This window comes from Antrostomus carolinensis, unplaced genomic scaffold (genome assembly GCF_000700745.2).
Source record: "Antrostomus carolinensis isolate BGI_N321 unplaced genomic scaffold, ASM70074v2 scaffold2862, whole genome shotgun sequence".
NCBI classification, from domain to species: domain Eukaryota; kingdom Metazoa; phylum Chordata; class Aves; order Caprimulgiformes; family Caprimulgidae; genus Antrostomus; species Antrostomus carolinensis.
Window position 1 is genome coordinate 41,330 of NW_010300009.1, and position 26,965 is coordinate 68,294.

A 26,965-nucleotide genomic window follows, 5' to 3' on the forward strand; every position below is an offset into this window, starting at 1 on the left:
ATTAATTTTGAAAAGAAAAGGACAGTCCCACACTGCATAGCTTGAAGGCAATTGCTCACAGCTGTTCAGTTGCTCTGTGTTGGAACAGGCTATGAAAAAGCAATGGTGTGGAGAGGGCATCTTGTGGTTTGTTTAGCCACTGCATGCATCACTTCAAGGAAGAGTACTTGGGAACTGAATGGCAGGTCACCGGGGTGAGATGATGGGCCAGTCCATCAACAAACACTGTGGTGGCAGTCGTGGAAAGCAGCTGTCTGAGGTCATGGAGGTCTTTTGGAAGAGTCCTCTCCAGAAGACAGGGCAGGGAGCACTGAACAAGCTCAAAGAAAGGAAAACAGTGCTGTTCTGCTTGGTCAATCTCCTCCCCTTGGGCTCTAGTGGTGTAACTCTGTTTTATCCAGGATGACAACAATCGTGTGATACATTTCTTTTGCCTGTCAAAATACAAATTGGCATCAGTTATTCTCTGCTCCAGACGTGGCTGCTTCTCATAATTAAATATTCCCATAGATCACTTTCCATAATTAAATATCAGGTATGTGCTGGGACAAAGCTGCACTTTGTGGCTGGGAAATGAAGTGCCTCCATCCCCCTCTGGCACAGAGAGAGCAGCAGTACTGTCTCTTAGCAGAGGGGCAGCTGGGCACTGGAGGGCAGTTTCTGAACTACCAGGGGGAAGGTGTAGGGCCAGGCTGATCTCACCTGTGACAGTTCAAGCCACATAGTCTTGGGGCTGTCAGCAGAGCCATAGTTCAGTTCTATGCCAGGAAGCCCACCCTCAGAGACAGGCCGCAGCGTTCGCATCTTCTGCAGCTCCTTCAATGGAATGACGCAGGAGACCACCTGGGTGAGGAGAAAAGCCACAAAACACTCTCTGGTGGAGTCCTAACAAATAAAACCATCTGATTCTCACCAAGGAGGATTCACCTCAAGAGCCTATGGAAAGCTGAGAGAAGGACTGGGGCACAGGGCAGTGTGTGCAGAATACAGGGCAGGCTCCTGCTGACAGCGTGAGCCTAGAACTCCTGCAAGGTGGGGACAAACAGGAACGTGACCTACACTCAGTTTTACTGTGGACTTGTTAGCATGATCACTGGACTTCCTTACAAAAAGCCCATGGCAGTACTAACTGTTCTACCACTCTCATCACTTGCTTTGGGCTAGGGTTGTTGTTAGAGTGGCTGTGATGCAGGTAAATACAGTCTCTTCCTACACAAATGTTTCTAAAAGCCAAAGTTACTATCTGACAGACATCAGGGCTCTGGACCCCAGGGAGGAATTGCCTGGCATACCTGGGTGGTGCCATCCACCACAATGATCTCTTCTTTATTCACACCAAAGAAACAGGGCACAGGAATTGTGTCATCACTGACTCTCTCCACAAAGTAGGTGTTGTAGCCAAAGAAAGGCAGTTTCAACACATGCTCTGTAAGAAAGCAAAAGGTGGGTTCCAGGCAGTAGCTTCCAGGCAGCAATCTGTTGTACCAACCTAAGGTGGTCAAAAGCTGCAGGTGTTCCCAAGGTTTTCTCCATTAAAAGGTAAGATTGATAACTTCTCCCTCCTCCTTAGGCTGCTGGTACTCAATTCTCAGCAGCCTGAATGGATGTCCCGTTCTTTTCTGACCAGAAAAGAGATGTGCAGCCAGAATATCAATTAAAACACAACTTGTGCAGCACACTGAAAATCTACTGCAGATTTCTACTAAAGAAGTGGAACTTCTACCATGATCACCATGCTTGGGAACAAGGGCAGGGGGAAGTACATTTGGAGTAGTTTCCATCATGCTTAGGATAGAGAAGCAGATCTGGATGTTTCCTCACGCTTGGGAACAAGTGCAGGGGGAGGCTGTCAGGGAGTTCTATGTCACGGCCCATTGCAGGCTCCAAGGATTCTCGCCAACCTATGAACTGTCCCAGAAGTACATTTGGAGTAGTTTCCATCATGCTCAGGATAGAGAAGCAGATCTGGATGTTTCCTCACCTATGAACTGGATTTTTGCATCCACTGGCTGGAGGGGCTGCCTGGTTCTCAGCAGCATGCCAACCTGGTTCTGCAGAGCCTGGGGACTGATGGAGGACTGCAGGGTCTTTGGTGTGTACTCCTTCAGCTCTTCCCTGTGGCAACAAGCAGATGCTAATTCACTCCCTGCCTAGCTAAAATGGAAAGATCAACCAGGGGGGTTAAGAGGAAGGAGGGGATGTGGCAACAATTTTCAATTAAGTGGCTGGGGGCAAGGGTGGAGGGAGAAGTGAAGAGCACAACAGGTCCTATCTGAATTGGATGACATGGAAGGAAAAATCAGATTGAGCAGGACCAGCATTTTCCACATAGAAGGCAGCTGAGCACTACTGAGAGAAATCCCTCCTTTCTGGAGATGACAGGAGCTCTTCAAGCAAGGACTATAGCACGGAAGTAAAGCCACAAGGTGTTTCTTTCCCAGGTGAACACCACCTTACTCTCACCCTGTCTTGCTCCTGTGCGTCCCAAGCACTACACAGAGCAGAGTTCCCCATGCCCAGCAGGGTTATGCTGCTGGTGCTCTGAGGGGATCTGGTGGAGATGTTACCTTGACTCTGAGTCAAAATGCATAAGGATATGAGAAGGGAGTGTGAAAATACAGCGCAGGGCTGCAGGAGAGAAGGTTTCTAGTACCCAGGGACATTTTCATTCCCATTGAGCATCTCACTACAGATTTCAGGTGCCCAGTGTTGAAAACTCTGGCACTTGTGAGAAAGAACAAAGGAACATTCATCCCAACTATAAGCTCATGCACTTCCTTCTTGGTATTACAAACACGTAGCAGTCAAAAAAAATGCCCATGGCACCCTCATGACCCTCAGCTCAGAAGGAGCCACAAAAGCAAATGGAGATCAGAGACAGTCAGCATTAAGGGTGTGAACAGGAGGTTAAACTTTCTGGATTACGGGCAGGAATCAGTCACTGAGTGACAGTAATTAGTAGCTTATGTTCTCCAAAACTGTCCATTCCTTAATTATCCAGAGAATACTTCCAAGGCACCTACCCCTGACCCCTGTGGTGCCAACAGCCATTAGAGATAGAAACCCACTTTGAGACAAACCTACCCGGAGGGAGCAGAGTCCTGCTGCTCTGATTTCGCCCAGTGCTGGAGCATTGCCAAAACACCGACCTGCATCTCCATTTCTTTACTCCGGTTTAACAGGATCCTCCCATTCAGGTAATCCCACAGCACCTGAGGACAGCACAGCAAAGAGGTCTTTGTTAAACCTGCTAGAAGGTACAGGTAGGTCTGGGCAGTGCCAAGCTGCAGAGATCCATAGCCTGCCTTGCTGATAACACACCCAGCTCAGGCTGATAACCTGAAAGCAAAGGCTTTCTGGGCTCAGGAGGAACGTGCACAAACCATGTCTGGAACAGCACAGCTCATAGGCTGGGGCTGCAGGCACACTGCCTTCCTCACAGCCATGGCTTCAGTTATTCCCAGAAACAGCATACAAAGCTGATCAGCCAAAGCCCTCCTGCTTCTCCAGCCCCCTTGGGACCTTCCCACTGGCCTGTACACTAACTCTGCCCCTGCTAGGGAGGTTCCTGGTGCTGCCCTTGTTGCTTACCTGTCCATAATGGACATCAGTATAAATTTTGTTCTCAAAGTGCAGAGGTGTCCTCCAGATGAGCCTGCGTAACGTCACAGTGACCAGCTTGTCTTCCAGCAGATAATCATGAAGATACTCCTCTGATCTTATCGGCCTCACCGTTTTATCTACATGTTTATGCAGAGAAAGGGTCATGACTCTTGGTGCTAAGACAGTGGGCTGAGCTCCATGGCCTGGGACAGGAGCCTTCCTGCACACCTCTGTTCCACCCTGCCCTTACAACTCCAAGCATCAGCCATTCCAGAGGGCCATGGACCCAACACAGACACACACATCTCTTTCAGGAACAAGCAACACAGCCCCTAAGAAGGCACAATCCTTAACCCCAGTACAGAGGGAAACTGCTGAAGAGGAACCTCCCCAGAGACAGGAAGGGTGGGGGAACTATTCAAAACAGTGACCATGTTACTCCCTGTTGGACAAACTGCTTTAAGAAGTTAGGTTCTTGTCTCTACTTGCCAAGATTATCGCTGTCACTCCTGATGGCAAAAAGAACAAATTCCTGTATCTCTTCCTGATCGCCTGCCCCCATCTGCTCACAGATCTCCTGCAAGAGCTCCTTGGCCACCTGAAGCAAGGAAAGAAGTAAATAAATACCATGGCCAGGCAGCCCCAGAGCAGTTAGACATCCTGGGTCTGTTGGAGGGCAGCAGCGTGGCTCTGACCATTGCTGGGTGAGGTATCCCAGCGTGGTGCAGACCCTGCAGAGACAGCGCTGCTACAGGGATTCCTAGGAAGTGAGCGGGGAAACTGTCACAGCACGAGGGGAAGTCCAGGCCAAGCCTGAGGTTTTGACAGATAAGGGAGTTCCCTGGTGGGACTCAGAGTCCAGATCAGTGAAGAAATTCAAAGCAGAAAACTCACTGTGAATGTCTTGATTCTGGTGAGGTATTCCACACCCCCAGGCATCAGCACCACTAGCCGGCGGGCACCACGCCCCTTCTGCAAAGGACAGTCTTTAGGCAGCAAGATGTGCAGGATCCCATCAACCCCACAATTGTTTCTCCCTCTTCCTCCTCATCTCTGCCTTCCACTGCTTGTCCATAGTACCTGCCTCTTCCCTGCCTATATCCCTCCCTACTCTTTGGCATTGCACTTCCCAATGCCCTTACACACACACACACGCTTCATTTCCTCTCCTGGAACACTAATTGCCCTGTGGCACATCCTGGCACACCTCTGCCCTCCCTCTCTTCTCAGCAGCCCCACTTCTTTGCCCCTCAATACCAGCAGTGCCTCTAACTCCACAGGGAATGGAAGGTGGCGACGGCCCCCGTACATGAAATTTTTCCGCAGGTTGCTCTGGCAGGTCTTGGCTATATCTGCAGGAGAAGGAAAAAGCTTCATGTGCTGAGCCAAAGAGAGGACAAAGCATTGTCTCCTGTGGTGCTGGGTGGTGTGGATGTCTCCTGGCTGTGTTGAATTTAACCCAAGGCCACTGCTAGGAGAGCAATGAGACTTGACCTCATCTCCCACTCTACCAGGACACATTCAAATCATGAGGGTCCAGCCTCAGACAGCATCCAGGGTAGTAAAAGTACAGAGGAATGACAAGATGGGAGAACTAGAACCCTTTTCTCTGGCAGGATTCCAACCAAAATACCTCACAACTGATGACTTTGGAAGACCACAGCCTGCCTTTCCCCCAGGGTCTAGCTGTCAAACTGAGCCTAAGCCACAGGGCTAAGCAAAGCCTCAGAGACACAATTCCACCTTGCCTGAGTGAAGGTGCAATGGGAAATAACCTCTGCAAACAGAAAGATCAGAGATCCAAAGCAGACTCTGGCCTGCAGGCTCAGCTCCCTCAGTGCTCCACTCATTTCTTCTGCCTAAGAGGATAAGGGAGATTTTCCCATTGGACCATGTCCCTGCCTGGATCCTGTCTTCTTTCCTTGACCACTGGGCTTTAGTAACAAGGGGGCAGACATTTATTTTACAGGACACAGAAACAGTCATACCATGGTGGGTGCTAGATGTATCACTGCTGGCTAGCTGCAGAAACTTGGTGGCATAGGGCATCAGGATGTTAGAAGGGAGGAAGTACCCAGTTAGCAGGTTTAGGAGTAACCAACCATGCAGCACGCTTTCCCTGTGGAGCAGAAAGAAGTGTGAGCACCTTGGAACTAGACACTTTCTGCTCCAAGCATTCAAAGTGAGCCTCTGCCCTTCTGAACACCTATGGCAGGTGGCAGAAAATGAGGTGGCAGCCCTTAGTCAGAGGTTTCTTATGCTGAGGAAGGGATTGATTCAGTTATTCTACCAGTAAACAAAGAAAGGGAACAGTTAAGGCCCCTCTGATGCCACTGCTGCCATACCACAGGACAATGTGGGGTCAAACCAGTCCCTAAATGTTGCATCAATTCCCCAGGGCTGTGATGAGGAAATCAGGGCTCTGAGCAGCACCACTGCTACCAGGAGCTACCAGGAATGTTTACCACTGCCCAGATATATCAGCAGCCAGAGATACAAGGACAAAAACATACACTGAAGTGAAAAAAGCCAAACTCAGGGACTGGCTAAATTTCCTGAGAGATCAGCAAAAGCCCCAGCATCTGAGCAGCTGGGGACAGTACATCGTTAGCGGGGCAGCCTCTCTCCTGCTGTCTGTGCAGCAAGGCAGATAGTTCCCCTCCAGTTCTTCATGCACAGGAGCTGACAGAGCTGGTACTTACTGGTTAGGGTTGTGGGTGACCTGTTTGATGACCTGGCAGTAGATCTCATCATGCAAACTCTCCTTTTCCTTGCAGAGCTGCATTCAAAGAGGAGAAGACGGTATCAGAGAGGGGATGAGAGCATCAGAGAGGCCCCAGGTTGTCTCTGTGCCCTTCCTGTGCCAGCTCTGGAGTTCTGCCAATTTGTCTTAAATTAAGTTTAGGCTTTGCAGCCTCTGGTCTCTAGTGCCATCTAGGCCCAAAGAAGGAGAGGCAGGTTCTGCTCTCATCCAGTGATGTCCAGAGAAACCATTTATTTGCAACCCCTCCCCTCCATGTTTTTTAACCAGCCTCTCTCTTTCATCTCCCTTTCTCGAGTAGGAGGTTGTGTTATGCCTCTCCCTGCTCCCTCCCTTCCCACCAAAGTCTTGGTCCTTCATTCCCATTGGTGCTTCAGCACCTGGCCCAGGGGAAGGTCACATACCTGAAGGATTTCATAGATGCATTCAACCTGATTCTGGTTCTTGAGTTTTGACTGATCTCCCATGAACCGCATCAGAGCTGCAAAGCAAAGGCAAGCATTCATGTCTAAGCAGAGGTGATCCTGCCGTGGGGAAGGCAGTAGACTGCAAAATGTCCTGAAAGCTTTTCTGCTCCACAGACTATTACGAGGCTTGCATTGGACATGTGTGGTTGGTGGGTCATCAGCCCAGGAAGTGTGTGTTCTTGGACTCCTTGCACTCGAGGCAAAGTGCATTTTGCTGGATGCTTTCAGCATGGACACAGATGGTTAATAACTACAGAAATACCCTCCTCTCACAGTTCTCATTCCCCACTCTGGGGACCACGATGCCTATGTGTGGCCACCAAGTCCATCCCACTCACCCCTGTTCCATCCAGCCTCTGCAGTGTTGTGTCCTAGGGAGGTACTTACTCTTGAAGTTCTTTGTAGCAAGCTCATTCAGCTCACTGTCAGAGTACCGGAGCAAAGACTCCTGGATTGGGACCTGCAGGACCAGAACACAGGGGTAAGCTGGGGAGGCAGATCACACAGAGTTGTGCTGCAGGCTTCAAGAAAGACAGAAGCTCCCAGTATCTTGCAGGCAGCACTGAAGAGCAGGGGGTACCTGGACTTCTCCAGAGGCTGCAGCCAAGGATCTGCCCTCTGCGCTTTTGCCATGTAGGGACAAAGCCAGAGGCAATGCTAGAGCTGTAGCCATGGGAGAGACTGGGCTCACCTTGGTGTGCTGGACCAGGTCAGCTATACTCTTCTTTTCAGCAGACATCCCCTTCAGTCCCTGCCTAGACAGAGGGGAGAGAACGTGCAATCTAAGAAACATCCCCAGAAATGGCTTGGTGTGGGTCAGGCTACACAGGTCCTGCGTATGCCTGTTTAGGAAGGACCACAACCTACTCACATGGACTGAGCGTCTCGGAAGTAGGCTGTGGCAAAGTCCATCATGGTATAACGATCACCAGCAGGTACTAACATGGTGCTGTTGGGTTCTGATGTCAGGCTGGGAACAGAACTCTGCAGGGACAGGCACCAAACCCACCCTGAAAAGTCAGCTGAGGACTGCAGTGTGTATTCACCTCACCTGCCAGACCCAGGAAGGCCTCACCTGTGTATGGTGCCTCCCCCTCCCACTATGATAGTTTTTGAGTGTTTCTGCCTGCAAGGATTAAGCAGTCATCTTCCTCCCTCTAGCCTGGGAGATTAGACACTACCAGGTCAAGAGACGCACCCTGTCAGCTCCCACAGAACCTGGCCATGTCCCCTAGCAGTTCCCCGAGGACAACTCACCTCCCTGCTGGTGTTCCTGCTCTCTGGGGAAAAAATCTCCACGTCTGTCCATGCTGGTGCTGAGGTAATCAGGGGCTGCAGCCAATTGCACCAGGTTGGTGGGGAAAATACCACAGCGGCCACCAGTGGAACCAAACTGCCAACCTGCAGAAACAGGGGAGAAAGAGTTAGGAGCCATGGCAGCTACCAAGAGAAATGAGCAGTGAGGCATCCTACTGGCACAGGAGGGCATTAGACTGAGACTGAGCAGGCTTTCCTGCATCCTAAAATAATATCCCCTATAAATATAGCAGCTGAAACAAGGTGGGTTGCAGTCAGAGAATGGCAGAGCTGAAGGTTGACTATGCCAGCCCTTAGCAGTCTGCTTTCCTCTGGTTTACTCTACAGCAGCATGTAGAGCTTCTGGGCACCATGGGTCCAGCAGGCCCTTGAACCCAGTCTCCACCTTTCCTCCCAGTCTCAATAAACTCCCTCACCTGGCTCCACGCCTTGCATGGGCAGTAACTCGATGAGGTCACCCTTCTTGAAGCTAAGAAGACTCTTGTCATCTGTGATGTAGCTGCGCAGAGCAACAACGTAGTTGGTATCCTGGGGAAAAAGCAATGGGAAGGTCAGATCTCGTCCCCAGGATGTGAGGGATTCAGGCCGTGTCATCCCATGGACCCTCTCAGGTCCATGTGGGAAACTACCTTAATTCCCTACTGCACTACAGCCACTCCCTCACCTGCCTCAGCTCCTGGATGAAGAGTTCCACCATGGCCTTGATCCACGGAGCCTTTGGGGAGTGCAGGAAGAGCTGCTCTGTCTTCAGAGAGAACTCCAGGGCATTGCTGCCCTTCAGTTCCACTGACAGCACATCTGCAAAGCTGAGAACACAGCCAGCATAGCATGATCAGGCTCCTTCTGCCAGAGCTAGGGATGCAGATCGTGGGGATGGGAGCTCTTTCCAAGGACAAGTCTCAGCACACTCCAGAGGGTGGTCTTTCACCAGCACTGTATGACAATAGTCATAGCACCACAGGCTGCTCATGGCTTTCACCATACCACTCTGAGGACCTCCCAGCCATGCATGGAGCTGACTCCCACCTAGCACTCACTTATTGTGAGCAAAGCACAAGGTAGGAAGGAAAGGGAAAGGCCAAACTCATTAGAAGGAGGGTCAGTGAGTCACAACTGGCCTAGGACAATCCTAGAGAGCACAGCACAGCCAGACAATTTTCAGCTCACCTGTTCAGTCTGCCTCCTACACTCTGAAGGCATCCTGAGAGTGACAAATTCTCATCCTGCAGCACCCAGTGCCTTTGCACTCACCTGTAGCTGCGAAGAATCTTCAGGTGCTCAGGATTATATCCTGCTGCTTTCACCACCTTCAGCAGCCGCATGCCCCGGTGAGAAACACCCAGGATCTGGACATCACTTCCATTTTCACCCTGTAAGGGAAGTGCAGCAGAGAGCATCAAAGGCTCCATCCCACCTGGACAGAATGCAGCAGGGGAAGAAGATGCTACCACATGTGCCACGAAGGAGGGCCTGAGCTGACAGAGGTGTCAAACCCAGCAACATTTTCACAGAAGCTTAGAAAATGGAGAGAGAAAGTAAAGGAAGACAGAGAAGCAGGACTGTGAGGGTGCAGAGAGGCAAATGGGAGAACTATGGATACAAGGACTCAAGCAGGCAGCCTGCGCAAACAGGGAAATTATTAGGGCATCAGAGAGGTGCAAATGTGCAAGTAAAGAGAAAGGTACAGAAGGCACAGGAGAATGAGTGACATGTGGCCAGTCAGGGAGAAATGGACAGAAGAGAAAGAGATCCCAGGTGAAATAGAGCTGCACAGCTAAAGCGAACCCAGGGTCAGGTGAGAAGATTAAGACTCACATGAACTGGGAAAAGGCGGGAGAAATAGTTAGCCCAGTTATCCCGAGCAGCCAGTACAATCCTCTTCTTTATCCCATCCTCCTGAATGGACTGGACATCATTGCCAACTTGGAACTCCACTAGCAGGGATACAAACCAGGTACTTTATCAGTAAGACAAAGATGGCCAAGTTTCCCTCTGCTCAGGGACTCATTCCCACCAAACCCCCTCAGTGATTATAACACAACAGATGACAAGCAGAGGTGAAAGGATAACACATTACTTGCACACACCAGTCTACTGCTAGTTTCTCTCCCCCTCACCATGAAGCTCCTGTCAAAGAAGACAGTTGGATTTTGAGTTGTCTCCATCAGTTTGATGCCATCCATGGGCATCACTTTCCTCTCCTCACAATAAACATGTCAGAACTAAGATTTTCTGGCTCAGAGAAATTTCAGGGCCATTTTCTGTCCATTTGGAATAAACAAGCATTCCTACAGTGCACTGCACAGCACACACAAATGTGCTTTCTTCCTGCAATTACAAACATTTCTCTTCTGCCCTCAGTCCTTCCTGAAAGGGCTTAGAGGCCAGTTTCTCATTTCAAACCAAAAGCTGGGATGGGCACAGGGAGGAAGGGATGATGGGGCTGTTAATTACTCAGCAAGTCTTTCATCTTGCGCCTCTCCTCCCTGGAGATCCGAAGGCAGGAATCAGAGAAGGTGTCACGCATGATCTGCAGAGGAAGGAAACAGAGAGGTTTCCATTGAAGAGGCCACATCTGAGTGTGTTGGAGCATCTGAGGCTGTTAAACAGACTGAGTTTCAGAGAGGGGTGAGCAGGAGCTTGACTGGATGGACCTGGAGAAGAGACTAACACCACTAGGGATGCAGAAGTGAAGGCAATTTATGCAGTGTAATTATGGAGTGTTTTGTCACCAGACAGACACAACAGGCCTTGAGTCATACACCAGCACATACCTGTTCACACAGCAAGTTCAGACAATAAGGGTGACTGAAATTTTCTTTGGGGTAGAACACCTGCAAGAGGAGGATAAAAACAATAGTAATGTTACAGAAGTTTACAGATGTCACAGAAATAGCTTCCCAGGGATGTTTTGTAATCCACATGCCCTACTGCCAGAGATGAACGAGTCCATCTCCAAGGACAGGCAGGGAAGACACACTGTGAGTGTAAACAGAAGGACCAGGAGCAAAAGACCAAAAGTAAAGCAATGAGACCACGGGATGAACCCTGGTCTGTTCAGTGCACTCACACATACTTGTTTTTAAACACACTTGTACTATTTTAACAGGGAAGCACCAGATAACAACAAATTTACTGTAGATTTATTTGTAGATTTCTCAGTGCTTTACAGAGGAAGGAAAGGACTCTGAGACACCAGAGTCAGTAAGGCAGAGTAGGACCCAGATCCCCTATGAGATAATCCACTGCCTCCAACTCCTGTCTCGTGTGACCTTCTCCCAGAACTGTCTTTGTGCTCTTATATAGCACTGGGGGCATATGACAAAAAAGTTATTTTAACCAAATATGGGACCAGTTTCCTCTCCCACAGGCAGCCCTCAGGTGATGAACTGTACCTCTTTGCGCAAAAAGATTTTCCAGGCAGGGCTGACATAGGAAAAGCTGACGCTGGCAGTGAGCTTATACAGCTGGGTCTTGATACCATCATCTTCTACTGTTACAGCAGAGTCTGTATGAGGATAAAAAGCAGTGAAGGTGGGCTTTGCTGACTACAGGGTCACCTTCCCACCTGCCAAAGAGCTACCAAGAGAAAGGGGACAGTGCCATGTACCTGACTGAAGATTCTGTTAGGAACCCCCTTGAAGGTCAGTGATCAGCTAATGTGAACACGTGCACAAAACAGTCATCAAGGGCAGTTAATGACAAAACAAGGGGAAATGGGCTTAAACTGAAAGAGGGAAGGTTTAGATGAGATATTAGGAAGAAGTTCTTCACTGTGAGGGTGGTCACACACTGGAACAGGTTGCCCAAGGAAGTTGTAGATGCCCCCTCCCTGGAAGTGTTCAAGGCCAGGTTGGATGAGGCTTTGAGCAACCTGGTCTAGTGGAAGGTGTCCCTGCTGCTGGCAGGGGGGGTGAGACTGAATGATCTTTAAGGTCCCTTCCAATCCAAACCATTCTATGATTCTATGTGAGCACCAGCAATTCTGATAGCATTTCTACTTGCTGTATTAGCCACAAAATTCAGTGCTCATAATAGAGAGCACACAGTGTCCCAGGCAAAATACTAACCCTGTGCTTAAGCTTGAAGACACAGTTTAACTTTATGTCTTTATAAAAAGTCGGCTAAAGGTTTCTAAAGGACATAAAAGTTCTGCCCTTAGCTTGCAAATGGCGAGGTTCTCGTACAAGGCACCCAGCACTTGCACTGGATTTTCTCTCTGCAGAAGATCTGTTAAAGACAGGCTCAGTCTGAAGACTACCATTCAAAGGCATTGGTTTACAAGGTAGGAATATCTTAATTTAAGCACTCTCAACTTTCCAGACTTCAGAGTTCCTAGACATGCAAGAAATGTAGTAGAGCCCACAGTTCAGCTGTTTCTATATTCCTATTAAAAAGCACATAGGGCTTTTTCAGGCTAATCCAGCTATTTGGATTTACTTTCACAGGACTTCCTGAAGATCCATTTTTAAAAAGAGAAGGAGAGTGGAACAGGGACATTCTTTTATACCAGGGAAGCTGATGCAGGATGGAGTCCTGCTGTAATGTGCTTGACTGACTGTTCCTTGTGTGTTATGAAACGTGATGCTGATGAGAGTTTTAAACAGCTTGAAATACATTGGTACATGTATCCAAAATAGCAGCAAAGTATAACATGAATTATGGCTCCAGCCTCCCACTGCAATTCAGAGACAAAACCTAGGACTGAGTAACATTCCCAAACTCCTGCTGAGAAGCATTAATGATGCTATTTTTCAGGTGGGCATGCTGAAAAGTGACCAGACACTCCTTATGTGGCCAATGTCCAAGGTCTCCCAGGCTCTCATTCTCCCTCTGAGGAACATTCCCTCATTCCTCAGCCTGTCTCTAAGGACCCTCCAAAGACTCTAGAAGGTAAAACTTGGCTTCCCATTCCTCCTTGGTCTAAAGTCCATCCGTTAAATTGCAGCTTTGATAAAGTAATTATGCTTCAGGTAGGTAATAAAACATATTGTGGACTGGACCTTGATAAAGCTGTAGCCCAAAGGTCCTTTCTGGTTTTAGCTGCATTTTTCAGAGAAACCCAGCCCCTGGTTCAGCATTTGTGCCTGACATCTGCACCACACTGGGAAGAAAGGGAAGAGTTAGAGCTGGGAAGTGCTATGCTGAGTGCTGGGCCAGATTAGAACTATGGTAACAGTCTCTGATTTCACACAGCCCACGCAGTCTTTGGCCAGCTGGCTGAAGACAGAACACGTGCTGTGACTCTCCCAGGCTGCTGGGCTGATTCTGACCCCATCCCCTCCCTGCCCTCTCCTACCAAATCCCACTTGGGTGAGGTCAATACTTACCCTTCCTTGTGTATTCCTGCCAGTCTTCCTTCCCAGGCAGGAGAGGTGAAGGCAATGGTGGGGGAGAAGGGGGAGCAGTAGGGGCCTGGGAACCTGGTGGGGTACTCTCCCGTCTGAAGATGGACAGGAGAGGCAACTGCTTCTCCTTGATAGAGCTAGAAGCGGAGCCTGGCTTGGGCTTGGGAGGTGGAGGTGTTCTCTTCTCTTGGGAGGATGACAGGGAGGATGGCTGCAAGACAGCAAAACAATTTGACCCAGCCATTCTCTGCATTATTGTGCTCTGTCCTGACACTGCTGTTATCAGTGATTCCTAGGGCAGCATTCCAGCCCTAGAAGCAAGATCTGTGTCAACAGGGACACCAGGACCTTTAAATCAGCACATGCTCTACAAACAGATGAAGATCAAGCAAACCCAGATGCAGAGAACCAAGTATTTGAGATTGAAGCCTGCAGTTGGGAAAGGGAAAATAAGACATTAACGGGCCTTTGATGAAGGCTTTGATGCCCCCAATGAGACTTTGATGCCAAATGTGGGGAGCATAACTTGCTTGCCTCCAGATCAGGCTTAAACATACTACAATAGGACTTGCTGCTCCAGAGGCTCTTCTCCAGGACCACTGGTGACTTTACAGACTGGAACCCAGTCTAAGATGGGCAGCATCATGGTATGAGCTCACAGCTATCTAGTAACCCAACAAGAAATCATCTGGTGGCTACTGCACTACCAAGTAGCTTCCAGCCTGTTGGAGGCTGGATATACAGGCCCTCTCTGCTGAGCTGTTAAGTGACCAGAGAGCAAAGAACTCACTGCTTTGGGAGATGGGAGGTTCATCATTCCCAGCTTGGCCAGAGCTTCATTTTTAGGGTCATTCCTCTTTATAAATGGCTTGGACACTCTCCTGCAAGGAAATGGAGAACACAGTTACAGAGGGGTTGTGGCCACAATGGAGCCATGTGGCAGTACTGGGATATAGTCCCACTCCTCTCCTTCCTGCCCACCTGGGTGGATCCCACTCTCTCACCTGACAGGCTCAATAGGCTGGGGCTCGGGGGCTGGCCTGCTCTGGTACATTTTGATGATGTTGCGGATCTCCCGGCTGGGCTCAGGCCGCGACTCAGGGCCCAAAGGCTTCACTACAGGTGGCTCCTTCTTCGCTTTTGGTGTCTGCTTCTTTGGCTTTGTCTCAGGAGGTGGCAAAGGGGAAGCAGGAGCTATTGGGGATGACAGCTTTAACCAACAGACCAGCAAAGACACAGGAGAAATCCCTTTATCTCATTTGAAAGCTCCCTTTTTCATCACTAGACTGACTGGCCATGGCCATCCACTGCCTTGCTTTGGGATCTCACTTCCCAAAGCTCAGGCCTTTCTCTCTCCCCTCTGCTGTCAAGTTGCAAACTCCCAGAAGAGCCAGATCCTTTCCTCCTCTGTCCCAATGCTCCTGGAAAGTTCCTGCTCATCAGCCTGCCTGGGTCTCCACTGCACGTCATCTTACCTGCCTCTGTTTTAGGGCTGGGCTTCTCTTCTTTCCTCTTCTCCCTCTCCTCTTCTTTCCTCTTCTCCCTCTCCTCTTTCCTCTTCTCCCTCTCTTCTTCTTTCTCCTCCTCCTTCTTTGGCTGGGGATTTGCTGGAGGGGTCCAGGTTTTGGAAGGAGGCCTGACTTTCTTCACTCGGATGTGTTGCTCTCCTACATAGAAATGAGGGACCTGAGCTAGTTAAACTCACAGCCACAACCTAGCACTAATGGCATGGTTCCCACCCTTGCATCAGTCAGCAGAAGCCTGTGCTTTCTAAGAAGTAAAGGAGAGTGTGGCAGTCACAAATCCAAAGATTTCTAGAAAAATGGCAACACAGCAGCTCACAATCTGAATTGTAGCCAGCTGAGCAGGCACCCAAAACTCCTGCTACACACAGCACCAGCAGCTCCTGCAGGGATTAGCTGCGTTCCAGACAGGGAGGCTGCAGAAACAGTTGTTACAATTAGTGAAATTCCCAAAGTGGTAGATGCTTACCCATCTTCTGAAAATATTCTCTCTTCTGCTGGAAAGTTTCCCGAGGATAGTCATCATTGTCACTGTTGGAGAACTGGTCTTCCCTGTAGTCATAAACCTGCAAGCAGTTCACAACATGGTTAGTTGGCACTAGCTAGCAGATACCATAGTGCCCTTAAGCTCAGAGGTGATCTTCCCTTGTGAAGTTTTGATCTAGAGCTTGTCCCCATCTGGGAGCATCCCAAGAGATCAGTCTCTGACCCAAGGAATCATGAAGCAATTCTAGAGAAGGAGGAGAATATGTTAAAGGTCCAAGACAGCTTGATAGAAGATAAAGAATTCAGAGTGCTTAATTTTCCTAAGTTCAGATCAGCTAAGAATTAATTGGCCAACACTGCAGCCAAACCTCCACAGAGCTAATGCCACCAAGGTTTGATCCTGTGTCTTAGAGACTCAGCAAGCAGAGTTTGAAAGACCTCAGTGTCATAGGTAAGCATAGCTCTCTGGTCTTCTCTCTGCCAAACCACTGCCACATTGGAAAGGACACAAATCATGAAATTCAAACCAAATTCACCACCACTGTTTGTTTCTCATACCGGTTCTTCTGCCTTAGCTGGTGGTTCTGGAGCCTTTACTGGTGGTGCAGCATTCGGTCTGCTGGGAGGCTTCTTGGGTTTTGGGGAAATGGCTGGGACTGGGACAGGGGCTGGAGCTGGGTCTCGGGCCTGGGGTGGACTTGAGACTCTTGGCTTTGAGTTCTGAAGAGACTGTTGCCACCGCTGCTGTTGCTGCTGCTGCTGTTGCTGGGAAATGGTCATGGCTTGAAGGGTCATCTGCTGGGCCTGGAGGAAGGAATTGCAATATCCACGAGCTCTAGGTTACACAAACCCACCAGCCATCAGGCAGGCTGTCCCATTCTTTCACTGGTAATCACAGAACTTCTACATAATTCACTGCAAATTTCCAGGTGTTATGGACAAGGCATGCCCAGGGAGTCTGCTCCCACCTGGCCAAGTATGCAGAGCTCCTAACAACACCCCAAAGACTCAGCTACCAGTGAGATAGCCTAGGACCTCCATGCACTCACAAGGCTTTGTACAGAAAGCAGAATACTGCAGATCTGCCTCTGTAGCAAATCCCAGCTTAAAAACACAAGGGAATCGCAGCTGAGGCTTCTTGGGCTGCTCTTGTCCCTGCTACTCACCTATGGTGTCTCAGTGTCCCCATGTACACAAACTGGGCAAAAAGGGGGTTCCCAGTTTTGCAGTCTTCAATAATCCCAACTTTATATAGCTAACCCCCAGCACATAAGCACAGAGTGTTACAGAGCAGGCCTAAGGCAGGAGGGGAGCATGGCTAACATCTTCACAGCACATACACCAGTGCATTCCTCTTCCCCATTTCCTGGGTCCCTCCCAGCCAGTCCTTTCCACTCACCATCAGCATGGCTTGCTGGTTGATAAAAGCTTGCTGTTGTGCTGCTAACTGATTGGGGTCTACAGCTGGAACCACAGCCTGGGGCATAACCATGCCTGCAGGAGACAAACAGGTCTGTAAACACCCACACACAATGGTTCCTCGAAGTGTGTAAGCATCAGCCTGGAGCTGAGCGTTCACTGTGCAACCAGCCTGGCATTCAAATACACAGGCTCCCTTAGGACACCCACCCTTCCATCCTCTTCCTCTCCATAGTCACTGTGTTATTACCTGGCATAGGTGCAATCCCACCAGCTGCTGACATCCCCATCATGGGCTGGTAAAGTGGTGCTTGAGTCATTCCAGAGAAGCCTAGAAGCAAAAGGACACGTGCACAGTGCTTTTAGGGAATCACAGATCAGAAAGCCCTGGATCAATCCCACAGAACACATCACACAGGCTGAGTACCTCTGGTTCTCTCTGCATGCCCCAACCATAGGGATGTGTGAATAGTTTATCTCCTCACACACAGTAGGACACAGCAAAACTCAGGTGGAAAAATGAAATCTAAGAGAAATGTGTGGCCTGACAGAATTTACAATGAGACACCACCATCCATCATGACTCAGCATATGGAGCCAGGCTCTTCTCAGTGATGCCCAACGGTAGGACAAGGGGCAATGGGACTGAGCTGGAACACAGGAGGTTCTGCTTAAATTTCAGAAGAAACTTCTTTACAGTGAGGGTGACAGAGCCCTGGGACAGGCTGCCCAGGGAGGCTGTGGAGTCTCCTTCTCTGGAGACATTCAAAACCCACCTGGACACCTTCCTGTGTGATCTCATTTAGGTTCCTGCTTCGGCAGGGGGATTGGACTGGATGATCTTTTGAGGTCCCTTCCAATCCCTGACATTCTGTGATTCTGTGATATAAATAACTCCTGCCTATGTATGACTACAGAGAAGGGTTTCTCTTGAAGGTTGGGCAAAGATCTCCAGGACTGCCAGATCCATATTGGTCTCTTTGCAGCAGGTAGCAAGGGTGAATGAACAACAAGCCCTGGCCTGGGTGGCTGTGTGTATCATGTGAAGGAACTGTGGGGAGAAAGGAATTCCCGGCTCCCAGCAGTCAAGTTCCACATAAGGCCACAAAACAGAAATCCCACTAAGGGCAAAGCCAGCAGAGCAAGAGGCATGGAGATCAGTCTCAGCCAGGAGTGAGTCAGCACACAGCACAGCTCTACTGAATCATGGTGCCAGTGAGAAAGGCCCAGGGATGCAGATTTCTCAGTGCCATTAATGTATTGGTGTTTGACTCCACCCTACTGAAAATACTGAGTCTTAGCTCCACGGAAATGAGGAAAACAAACCAAACACACAAACCAGAACCTCTACAGGGTTCAGACTTACTAACCCAAGGAATAGCTAGAGATGATGGGAAAGTCTGTAAAGAAGGAATAAGAAAGATTAAAACCTTCCCCTGAGAGGGGGAGCGAGGAATGGAACTTCTGATGACCTGTGCTAAAGACCAATACTCTTCACTAATCAGCTGAGCCCATGCAATAATTAGCACTGAAGGGACTCCCTGACTTGTGTTCAGCGGAGCTTATGTAGCTCCACTGGTGTTCACAACTGTCCCCATCCCCTTACAGACCTGTAGAAGGAAAGATTCCTCTCTGTGTGGGTCCAATCTTCCCACCTCCTTTCATGCGTCCAGACAGACTTTCCCTGTTCTCCATATCCTGCATCAAGAAAAAAACCAGAGTTATCTGAGCTCAGAGAGCTAGACTTCACAGGGGGAGAGCCATCAAAAGGTGTATCTGAGCTGAGCAGAGGCAGAGTGAATACGCAGAGGGATGCTTGAGGGAATTACAGGGACAGGAGGGCTGCAGAGACAAAGTAAGAGGGAACACCAAGGGACTTACTGGTACTCTGGAGCCTTGATGTAGCACAGTGCTGAAGAGATCATCCACATAGTGATCCAAGCCTACAGGGGTCCTCAGGTCATCTCTGAACCTTGAATCTATGAGCAGAGAGAAGTCTGGTGACAAGGCAGGTAAGGAACATTCCCCTGGCTCCAGCCCCTACTGGACAGTCATGTTTTGGAGTGGAGCCCTTCCTTGCTCTACATCAAGAAGAATCACTCATCTTCTCCTCTGCTCTCATTTCCTGGCTGGGGCCCGTCCAGCCCTTCCCAATGCCATTCACAGTCCTGGGCAAGAGCTTACCTGGGTGGAGACTGCTGAATTCTGGAGGCAGGCTAGGTGGTGGGAAGGTAGGGGCCTGGATGCCTGGAGCAGGAGGGATCCTGTTGAAGAGGAAGATAAGATGAGGACAGCACAGAGTGCTGAGAGAAAGACAAGCCACTGGGTGACAGGGCCATTAAGTGGTGAGGCAGGAGGATGAGGTGACTCACGAATCCAGGTCAGAGTACTGGAGGAAGCTTCTGTCCCCTTCAGGAGTGATGGGGTACCCAGCTGGGGACTGAGAGGGGCTGCTGAGGTTGCTAGCCTCCTCCATCTCTCCAATGAGGTCCAGCACAAAGTCACAGCCCAGCAGGTCCTGCCATGTGTTGCCAGTAAACATGGAGACAGACCATCCTCGAGGCTTCTTATCACAGCCCCTGTGATAAGGGAAAGGAAGGAGAGAAAAGATGTCGGGGTAGGCAAGGGAAAGGGATCTTTTTTCCATCTTTTCTCTGAAGCTGCTCTGACAGATCACAGCAGTGACTCCTCTATTCCTAAAGAGGCCCACAGTTTATGAACACAGATGGAATCGTGGAACTGTAGAATCATAGAATGGTTTGGGTTGGAAGGGACCTTAAAGATCATCCAGTTCCAACCCCTCTGCCATGGGCAGGGACACCTTCCACTAGACCAGGTGTGTGAAGGGCAGAACACAAGCCGGAATGAATAAGGAGAGGCTATTCCACATCTGACCATATAAATTCTGACCAGTCTGAACCTTAGAACTAGTGCCAGCCTCTTTCACATCCCCAGATCTTCTCCCATCCTCTGCCAGTACCTTGTACTCAGGAGCCAGCCTGCGTACTGCTCCCCAGTCATCCAGGACTCCACCTCAGCTGAGAACTTTTCCTCTAGCACAGAAAAGAAAGTCAGTACATACAGCCCCCCGGCAGGACCCAAAGCAACATCTAAGCTCCACAGGGGACAAGCAGAGCCCAGCTGGAAAGTCTCACACACTCCTGAGTGGGGAGGAGAGGAGGACTGAAAGCAGATGTAGGGCTCCACATGAACATTTTCACATCCAAGATAGCTGTTTGAAGGCACAGGTTGCCATTTCCAGCCTGACAGCTGAAAACCCTCAGTGTCCTGGTTTGCTTGGGTCGCCACTCCATTCTCCAAGGAGCCAGAGCAGGGATGCTCTACATCCAATTTACAGAGCTTCTGAACACCCAAGAGGCAGCATAAGCCCATATTTGAGAAGGAAGAAAGGCAGGAATTCCCTGTAACAAAGGCTGCATGGCCATGCAGCCGTGGATAACTGGAAAATTAGACCCACAGAGATGTACAACCAGAACAGCCCTGTGTTGAGATGGTCCCAAACCCAGGAGAATCTCATCCCTCAGCCTGAGTAGCAGTTCTCATCAGGCCCAAACTTTGCAAGTTTTGGGTCTAAATTCAGATGCTTGTATCCCCCATGGTTGTACCAGCCAGAAGCAATCAGTGTTCTGATCCCTCTTTACTAAACAGAGGGAAGTATTTTCTGAATGCTGATTTCTGCACTGGAAAAGTCCTTAGGGACTAGAAGATAGCAGAAGGGCAGAAGCATGGATTACCACTAAAGGTATGAATATCCAGCACCATCTTCCCTCTTCTCTGGTTTGCAGTCCACTCCAGCTGAGTGGGAGGGTAGGCCCGAGAGAATGTGGAGTCTATCTCTGTGTGCTGTGCTGCTGTCAAGATCTTGCGCTGGCAAACAGCATTGTAGCCCTCCATGCCGTGATCCGACACAAATCTAGGAAAAGGCACCTGCTTTTAGCATGCTGCTCATCTCTCTCAACCTTAATGAAAGTGTAGCTAGATCTTTTCTCCTCCTTACTTCAGCAATGGCTTCTCCAGTGCTGGTGAAGGGGCAAAGCAGCTCAACAAAGTAGCCATCAGGACCCAAGCTCGTTGGCTGTGCTCCATGTCTGGGTTTTTCCATGTCTGGGCAACCACCTGACTGAAGATTTCATTGCGCAGAGCCACGTTATTCAAACCTCTCCCAGCGATGTAGTTGCCCAGAAGTATCTCCTGCCAGCCATGGAGATTCTGGTCACCAATGAACCGCAAAATCTAGAAGCATCCAGGAGAAAAAAAAGAGAGAGCTCTAGCTGTAACCCTCTGTCCCAAACTGTGTTGTAAGGTGACAACTCGAGTTGTAGATACCAGAGTGTTTGTGAGCCTAAGAGTAGCCAACACTGAGATGGGGATCTATTCTCAGGTTTTGTGCACCACTTAAGTTCTGGGGAATCTGGGAGGCAGTGTGCACAAAGACTGGACCCTGACTAAAAGTCAGGATGATTTCAGTCTCTTCTTAGTTGTATCTCTGACTCAGAATGTTTTTCTTGGGAAAAAAACTTCCCCTTCTTTGGGCAGAGCTCGAATAAGTTAACAAACAAGTTACCACAGGCTTCTTGTTACTGTGTCCGAGCCCACAGGCTGCCTAGCTATCAAATATGTAAAAGAAATTGATGCTTAGCTGATCTTTGTGAAAAGCTCAGAGTGCCAGGCATGAGGGAACACTAACAACTGAATGTTAAAAAGACTTTGGTGTAGTTAATATTATACCGAGTAGTATGAGATGTGCTATCTCAACAAGCTCACTTCAGCAGTGATCCAGCTCCTTGGCTATGCATTTCAACATCTTAGATGCTTTTGTAATTTGAATTTCTCATCCTTCAGTCCAGAATTATTTCTTTCTGTCTCTACACTTCAATATGTTATTAGATGAAAATTTTTCCAAAAAATATATAGCAGTCAGCTTTAGAAAGAACATTTATGAGTGATGGCCTATTTTTTCTCAGAGAACAACAATTTCAAAATTGTTAATGGTAGTAAGTGTGTTAGAGGTTCACTGAGAAAAACAGAAGATGGTGGTTATTTAGTTCTCATGGAATTTTTTGTAGTAAATCCCTATATATTGCAGCCTTTGCCAAAAAAATAGCTTTTTTTTTTTTTTAATTAGCAATGGAGAAAAAATATCTTTGATTTTCAGGAAAAATAATAGTAGTGTGCTTAAAAACAATCCTATTCACAAGATTTTATTGAAGCTTATGCTCTTCTATAATTGGGATTATTACAACAAAATAAGAGACTGGTTTTAGGTATTACCTTTCCTAATAGGGTTATTTTAATTACATGTAATTCTCAAAAGGATTGCCAGATTTACTTAGAAATTATCTGAAGTTTCATTCTATTTTTAGAGAGTCAACATTACCGTTCTTAAGAAAAAATGTATCCTTCACATCCACAGAGATGAAATAACACCATCTCCCTTATGCAAACACTACAGAATTGGGGTGTGGTTGCAGGTGTAGTTTTCTGGATGACAAAGTCCCTGCCTTTTTCCAGCCTTTTTACAACAGTTCACTGTCCCCTGTTGTGTTCTGACTCAACTGTATGACTGAGATACAATCAATGTATTTACTACAAACCACATCATGGAAAAGATCTTGGCTAAATTAAACTTTTTTTATGACTGACAGATAAGAAAAAGTGCTTGAGAAGACAGATCTCCCTTATACTGTCATTGCTACTGAATCTGGAACATTGGGAAACTAAGGGATAGGGACTAATTCCTCTGTGTCCTGTCAAATTCTGAGGCTATAATGCTAGGCAATTCACTTTGATCCTATTGATCAATGGATGGTCTATGCCTCACCAAGAACACAGCAACCCTAAGGGGCTGCATGTGACCTCTGCCAGACTGCTGCAGTGCCTAGAATGAGCAATTTATTCTGCTCTCCTAAGACACCATCTATTATAAGAACAATAGCCATCAGAAGCATCTTGTTGTAGAAAGGCATCAAAACATTGCCTTATGCCCACCTTTCTTCAACAAAGCCCTGGTCAAGAAAGACATATCTTACCAGTTTGTTGATCTCAAGGGCACTCTCCTGGTTTTCAGCATCCAGACGGGTTAAGGGTTGCTGCAGAGGCTGACCAGGGGCAGGGAAATCTGTCTTCTACAAAGAAACCCAAAGAACAGAAATATAGAGTTGATTCCTGGTGTTACTAGAACTAGTGTGTCTCCTCAGTGGGGAAGCAATGAAGAGATGTAAAAAGAGTTCCCACCTGGAAGTTTGACTTAATGAAGGAGGAGAAAGGATAGCTGTTGATGGTGGGTGGGAGGGAAAGATCATCTTTGACCTTGACTTCTGGAGGCAATGCCTCAGTTATCTGGTGGGCCTGTGCTCTGTGCTGACCTGCAAGAGAAAGAGGTCTTGTGTTGTAGCAGTTGGAGAGGCAGCCAGAGGAAATTATTTTAGTTAGTGGTATGGTGGTGGTTTGAAAACAAAACAAAACACTTTCTATCCCAAGCAAAATATTTCCTTAAGTTGTTACATTGTTTCTACCTACTTCTATTTTAAAAGAAGCAATTACTTTTGAAGAAGTAATTTTTAATGAAAACCCAAAAATATTTAATTGAAAGTGCCAAAATTGTAGTTTTGACTTGTTCATCTTCAATTTCCTTAAAGATTTTTGAGTAGGAAGAAAGACAGGCTTAATTTCTCACAGCCCAGATATCCAGCTCTGCAAAAGACCTGGGTCCCTTAAACAGTTTGGTAGTACACAGCTTTGACCAAAAAGTTTTGCACCATCACTATCATCAGTTCTATCAGCACAGTTCAAAAGAAGAGCTGAAAAGGTAATAAAGATACTGAATTTGAATCTGGTGTTCTGCCCGCTGGCCCAAGTTGCTTTTCCACCCTATCGTGTTAGGAAACAATATACATGACACCATTTGCCTTTATTATATTTACACTGGGATGATAATAAATCAAATACTACCCAGGTGACAGACAGCGGGTAGAACAATGTGGTGGTTTGGACAAGGACAAACAAGCATGTACTTAAACTGCTAGAAAACAACAAAATTAACAGTAAAGCAACGCAGCACAGGAAAGGGAGGGAAGGAGGGGGGATTTCTCACGTTCAGCTAACTGCAGGAGGGCAGCAAGCTCTGCAGGGATCTCTAGCAGTCCCACATCCTGTGGAGAGAGTAAGGAAGTCAGTCACTGGGGTACCAGCAGTGAAACAACATATAAACCCTGAGCTGTTCTGTTGAGCCTGGGTAAAGCTGCCTTTGAAAAGCTGGCCAGGACAAGGACTGAGCATCTCAGCAACACCAGGCATTTCTGCCTGTGCACCATGCAGAAACATTCCAAATAGGGAAGTGTCATATTAACACAGGTGTGTGACATGGGTCAGCAAAGGAGGAAAAGGGGAGTAATTTCTTTAAAAAATGACTGCCACATGGGGAAGTGATGGTAAAGTTGACTTTCTTTGCCTCATCTCTCATTACTAACAAGCCTGGCACATTGCACAGAAGAGATTGCAGTGGGAAGGGCCGTTTCCTCCTGCTCCTTTTTGTGCCATTTTTATTTTTCAGTGTCTAAGAGTGCTACAGCATAAATAAAAGGAGACCCGCTTCTGATCTTTGATACATGCCACTGTTTTGGATCTCAGATCTGTACCAGGGTATTTCAGATGAGAATCTGACCAATGAGCCTTGGTTTTTTACTGGTTTGCACCTTGCATGATGCGTGCATTTGTGCCAGGTAGGAAGTAAATGGGCCAATGCCACATAGTGTATCAGCACCAATGTCTGCATATAACATCAGTTCAGGGCATTTCAGACAGGACTACTCAGACTAAGATTCTATGAAACCAAGCCAAAAACACAAAGCCTGAGCTTTTGGGGTTTGTTTTTTTGATTCTTTTTTTTTTTTTAAGATCTTAAGTAAAGCCTCTACTCACCAGCACACTATTCTGACATCTCTCTCCACATAAACTCTCAGCAATGCTTAAAGATAGATTCACAGCTTTTTTTATCAGTTTGATTTTGCTCATAAGAAGATAACTTAACTTTAGGTCTAACTTTTCAATGGTGTATTCAGGAAGTGGACTGTGAAATTCCACACTCCTGGATCCACACCTGAGAAGCACCCTGTGCCAAGTATTCCCGTTGTTATTACTGACAAATCTGGGCAAAACTGTGGATTATGTCAATTCAGATTTCCTTGCTACATACATTGTAGCAAATGTATGCTCAGTCTAAACATACAAATAATAACATTAGTTAGCAGTGTTACAGTAGTTGATACAGGTTAAACTTGTTATGAAGCCTCTAATACCTCCTTTCCTCTACAGCATCTTCAATAAACATATTTGTGCCGAATCTCATTCCCACCCTTCACAACTGAACATGATTATCAAAAACAGTCTCCCTCTCAGCTCCAAAGAACAAGTGCTGTGAACAAATACAGGACTCTGCCTTAGGACCATTTTATGATGCCTAACTATGCCCAGAGATTGGGAAACACTGAAATGAGATCATTATGTATTAGAAGGTTCTTTATACCAGGCTAAGCTGCATTCTTACTGCTAGGTTTCCAGCTCTGTACACTCTCCAGACGTTTTGCTGTATCCCAGCAAGCCTGGGCTGAGGAGGCATAGGGGAGAGAGAACACCCCTGAGACCCTGGATTGTTTTGTCTCAGATTCTCCCAGGCTGACAACTTACCATTCCTTGGTTGGGACTGTTTTCTGTGTCAACACTGTCCAGGGATTTCCTTCTTCGTTTCTTTTCTTCTGAATCCTGCTGTTAGGAGATGAAAGGTGGGATGGGAGGTGGGAAAAGATGTATATGAGGTCACTTCCAGCTACTTCTGGGGGCGATACTGTGGATGGCTGGGAGGTGGTGTCCTGCTCCAGCAAATAAAATCACAGAACAGTTGCAGAGCCTTCTTGGGACTCAACACAGGGTACTGAGATGGGGCTGCCCAGGTAAATCCCTTAGCTTTGCTGAAACACCACCTGCCCTGCACAACACAACAGCAAGAGCCTTCACCACCTGCCCAGCATCCCTGCCACACCTTTCCCCCCCTTGCCTAGCATTTGATGTGTCTCAGGACAAAAGCACACAGAAGATGTCAGAAACATTCCCCTGCCTCCTCCAGCATCAAAGAATATGGTAACACAGCCTCAACATGGATGGACAAACTTATCCATGGAGAAGGACTCCTTTAGACAGGGTGGGAGGGATCCCAAAAGCCAAACTTCCTTGCAGCCTTGCCCTGTCTCATCCATTCTCTTGTCCCCCAGCCTCACCACTCACCTGACTCCTATTCTGAGATGGAAAAGGAGGGTCTGTATCTCACCCTCTCTCTCACCTGCTTGTCTATGTTGCAGAATGGTGTGACTAGATGGGAGGTTCTGAGGGTTGGGCCGAGAAAGACAGGAGGCATGCTAAAGTCCAAAGGGCAGGGCTGTGGGGCGGGGGGAAAGAAGGAACTGTGCAGCAGGTGAACTTTGAGACCTTCATTGTTGCTACTGCATGTACAGAGACCTCAGCAAACAAACACTGGAGAAACAGAAACAGATTCAAAAGAGTTATGCTGTTGTGGTTACCTGGGAGAAAGGAAAGCTGGATCCCATTCAAGTAGGAAGGAGCAGGAAAAGAAACACACACTGCTCTGGGCATGGCATGGCAGCAGAAACCTCTGCAGTCTTCCAACAACACTGACCTTAGCCCTCTGCCTCATCCTTTGCTAAGTCATGCCAGCAGCTGTACTGGGTCCCTCCCTCCCCTGTGAAGCTGACAGCTATGGGGATGTTTGTTGCTACTCTAAGAATGAGTAGTCTGATTTCTTGTTTTCAAGTTTCTTTTTAATAGCTTGTGGAAAATACATTCAACTCATTTGACAGAGCCATGGCTCTCTCCTGCACACAATTTTCCATCTTCTCAAAATTTTTCCACCCTGTTCTCACCCCAACTATGGGCCCAGCTGATTTCCAAAAGGCCAAGGACTTCAGCAGCCTGAGGCAGCTGTAAGGAGTTAGGGAAGGATCACTGTGG

General features: G+C 48.0%; 1 protein-coding gene across 1 annotated transcript in view; it reads right to left on the reverse strand.

The window, feature by feature from the left end:
• Window positions 1–374: 374 nt before the first annotated feature.
• MYO15B (myosin XVB) overlaps window positions 375–26,965 on the reverse strand; it is a gene marked incomplete at its 5' end in the record, with an annotated part of 31,400 nt that continues 4,809 nt past the window's right edge. The window contains 43 exons of the mRNA XM_029083746.1: window positions 375–434; window positions 703–843; window positions 1,293–1,426; window positions 1,982–2,115; window positions 3,085–3,212; window positions 3,592–3,740; window positions 4,093–4,201; window positions 4,498–4,575; window positions 4,861–4,955; window positions 5,592–5,722; window positions 6,306–6,382; window positions 6,769–6,845; window positions 7,219–7,291; window positions 7,523–7,586; window positions 7,703–7,841; window positions 8,089–8,232; window positions 8,565–8,676; window positions 8,813–8,954; window positions 9,400–9,518; window positions 9,964–10,082; window positions 10,603–10,678; window positions 10,923–10,982; window positions 11,544–11,656; window positions 13,479–13,707; window positions 14,287–14,374; window positions 14,501–14,706; window positions 15,024–15,163; window positions 15,489–15,585; window positions 16,064–16,309; window positions 16,905–16,999; window positions 17,175–17,255; window positions 18,535–18,622; window positions 18,806–18,903; window positions 19,109–19,188; window positions 19,297–19,503; window positions 19,905–19,977; window positions 20,680–20,858; window positions 20,943–21,178; window positions 22,975–23,070; window positions 23,180–23,310; window positions 24,039–24,096; window positions 25,631–25,708; window positions 26,878–26,935. Coding sequence (XP_028939579.1) covers window positions 375–434; window positions 703–843; window positions 1,293–1,426; window positions 1,982–2,115; window positions 3,085–3,212; window positions 3,592–3,740; window positions 4,093–4,201; window positions 4,498–4,575; window positions 4,861–4,955; window positions 5,592–5,722; window positions 6,306–6,382; window positions 6,769–6,845; window positions 7,219–7,291; window positions 7,523–7,586; window positions 7,703–7,841; window positions 8,089–8,232; window positions 8,565–8,676; window positions 8,813–8,954; window positions 9,400–9,518; window positions 9,964–10,082; window positions 10,603–10,678; window positions 10,923–10,982; window positions 11,544–11,656; window positions 13,479–13,707; window positions 14,287–14,374; window positions 14,501–14,706; window positions 15,024–15,163; window positions 15,489–15,585; window positions 16,064–16,309; window positions 16,905–16,999; window positions 17,175–17,255; window positions 18,535–18,622; window positions 18,806–18,903; window positions 19,109–19,188; window positions 19,297–19,503; window positions 19,905–19,977; window positions 20,680–20,858; window positions 20,943–21,178; window positions 22,975–23,070; window positions 23,180–23,310; window positions 24,039–24,096; window positions 25,631–25,708; window positions 26,878–26,935 — 5,038 coding nt within the window. The remainder of the gene's footprint in view (window positions 435–702; window positions 844–1,292; window positions 1,427–1,981; window positions 2,116–3,084; window positions 3,213–3,591; window positions 3,741–4,092; window positions 4,202–4,497; window positions 4,576–4,860; window positions 4,956–5,591; window positions 5,723–6,305; window positions 6,383–6,768; window positions 6,846–7,218; window positions 7,292–7,522; window positions 7,587–7,702; window positions 7,842–8,088; window positions 8,233–8,564; window positions 8,677–8,812; window positions 8,955–9,399; window positions 9,519–9,963; window positions 10,083–10,602; window positions 10,679–10,922; window positions 10,983–11,543; window positions 11,657–13,478; window positions 13,708–14,286; window positions 14,375–14,500; window positions 14,707–15,023; window positions 15,164–15,488; window positions 15,586–16,063; window positions 16,310–16,904; window positions 17,000–17,174; window positions 17,256–18,534; window positions 18,623–18,805; window positions 18,904–19,108; window positions 19,189–19,296; window positions 19,504–19,904; window positions 19,978–20,679; window positions 20,859–20,942; window positions 21,179–22,974; window positions 23,071–23,179; window positions 23,311–24,038; window positions 24,097–25,630; window positions 25,709–26,877; window positions 26,936–26,965) is intronic.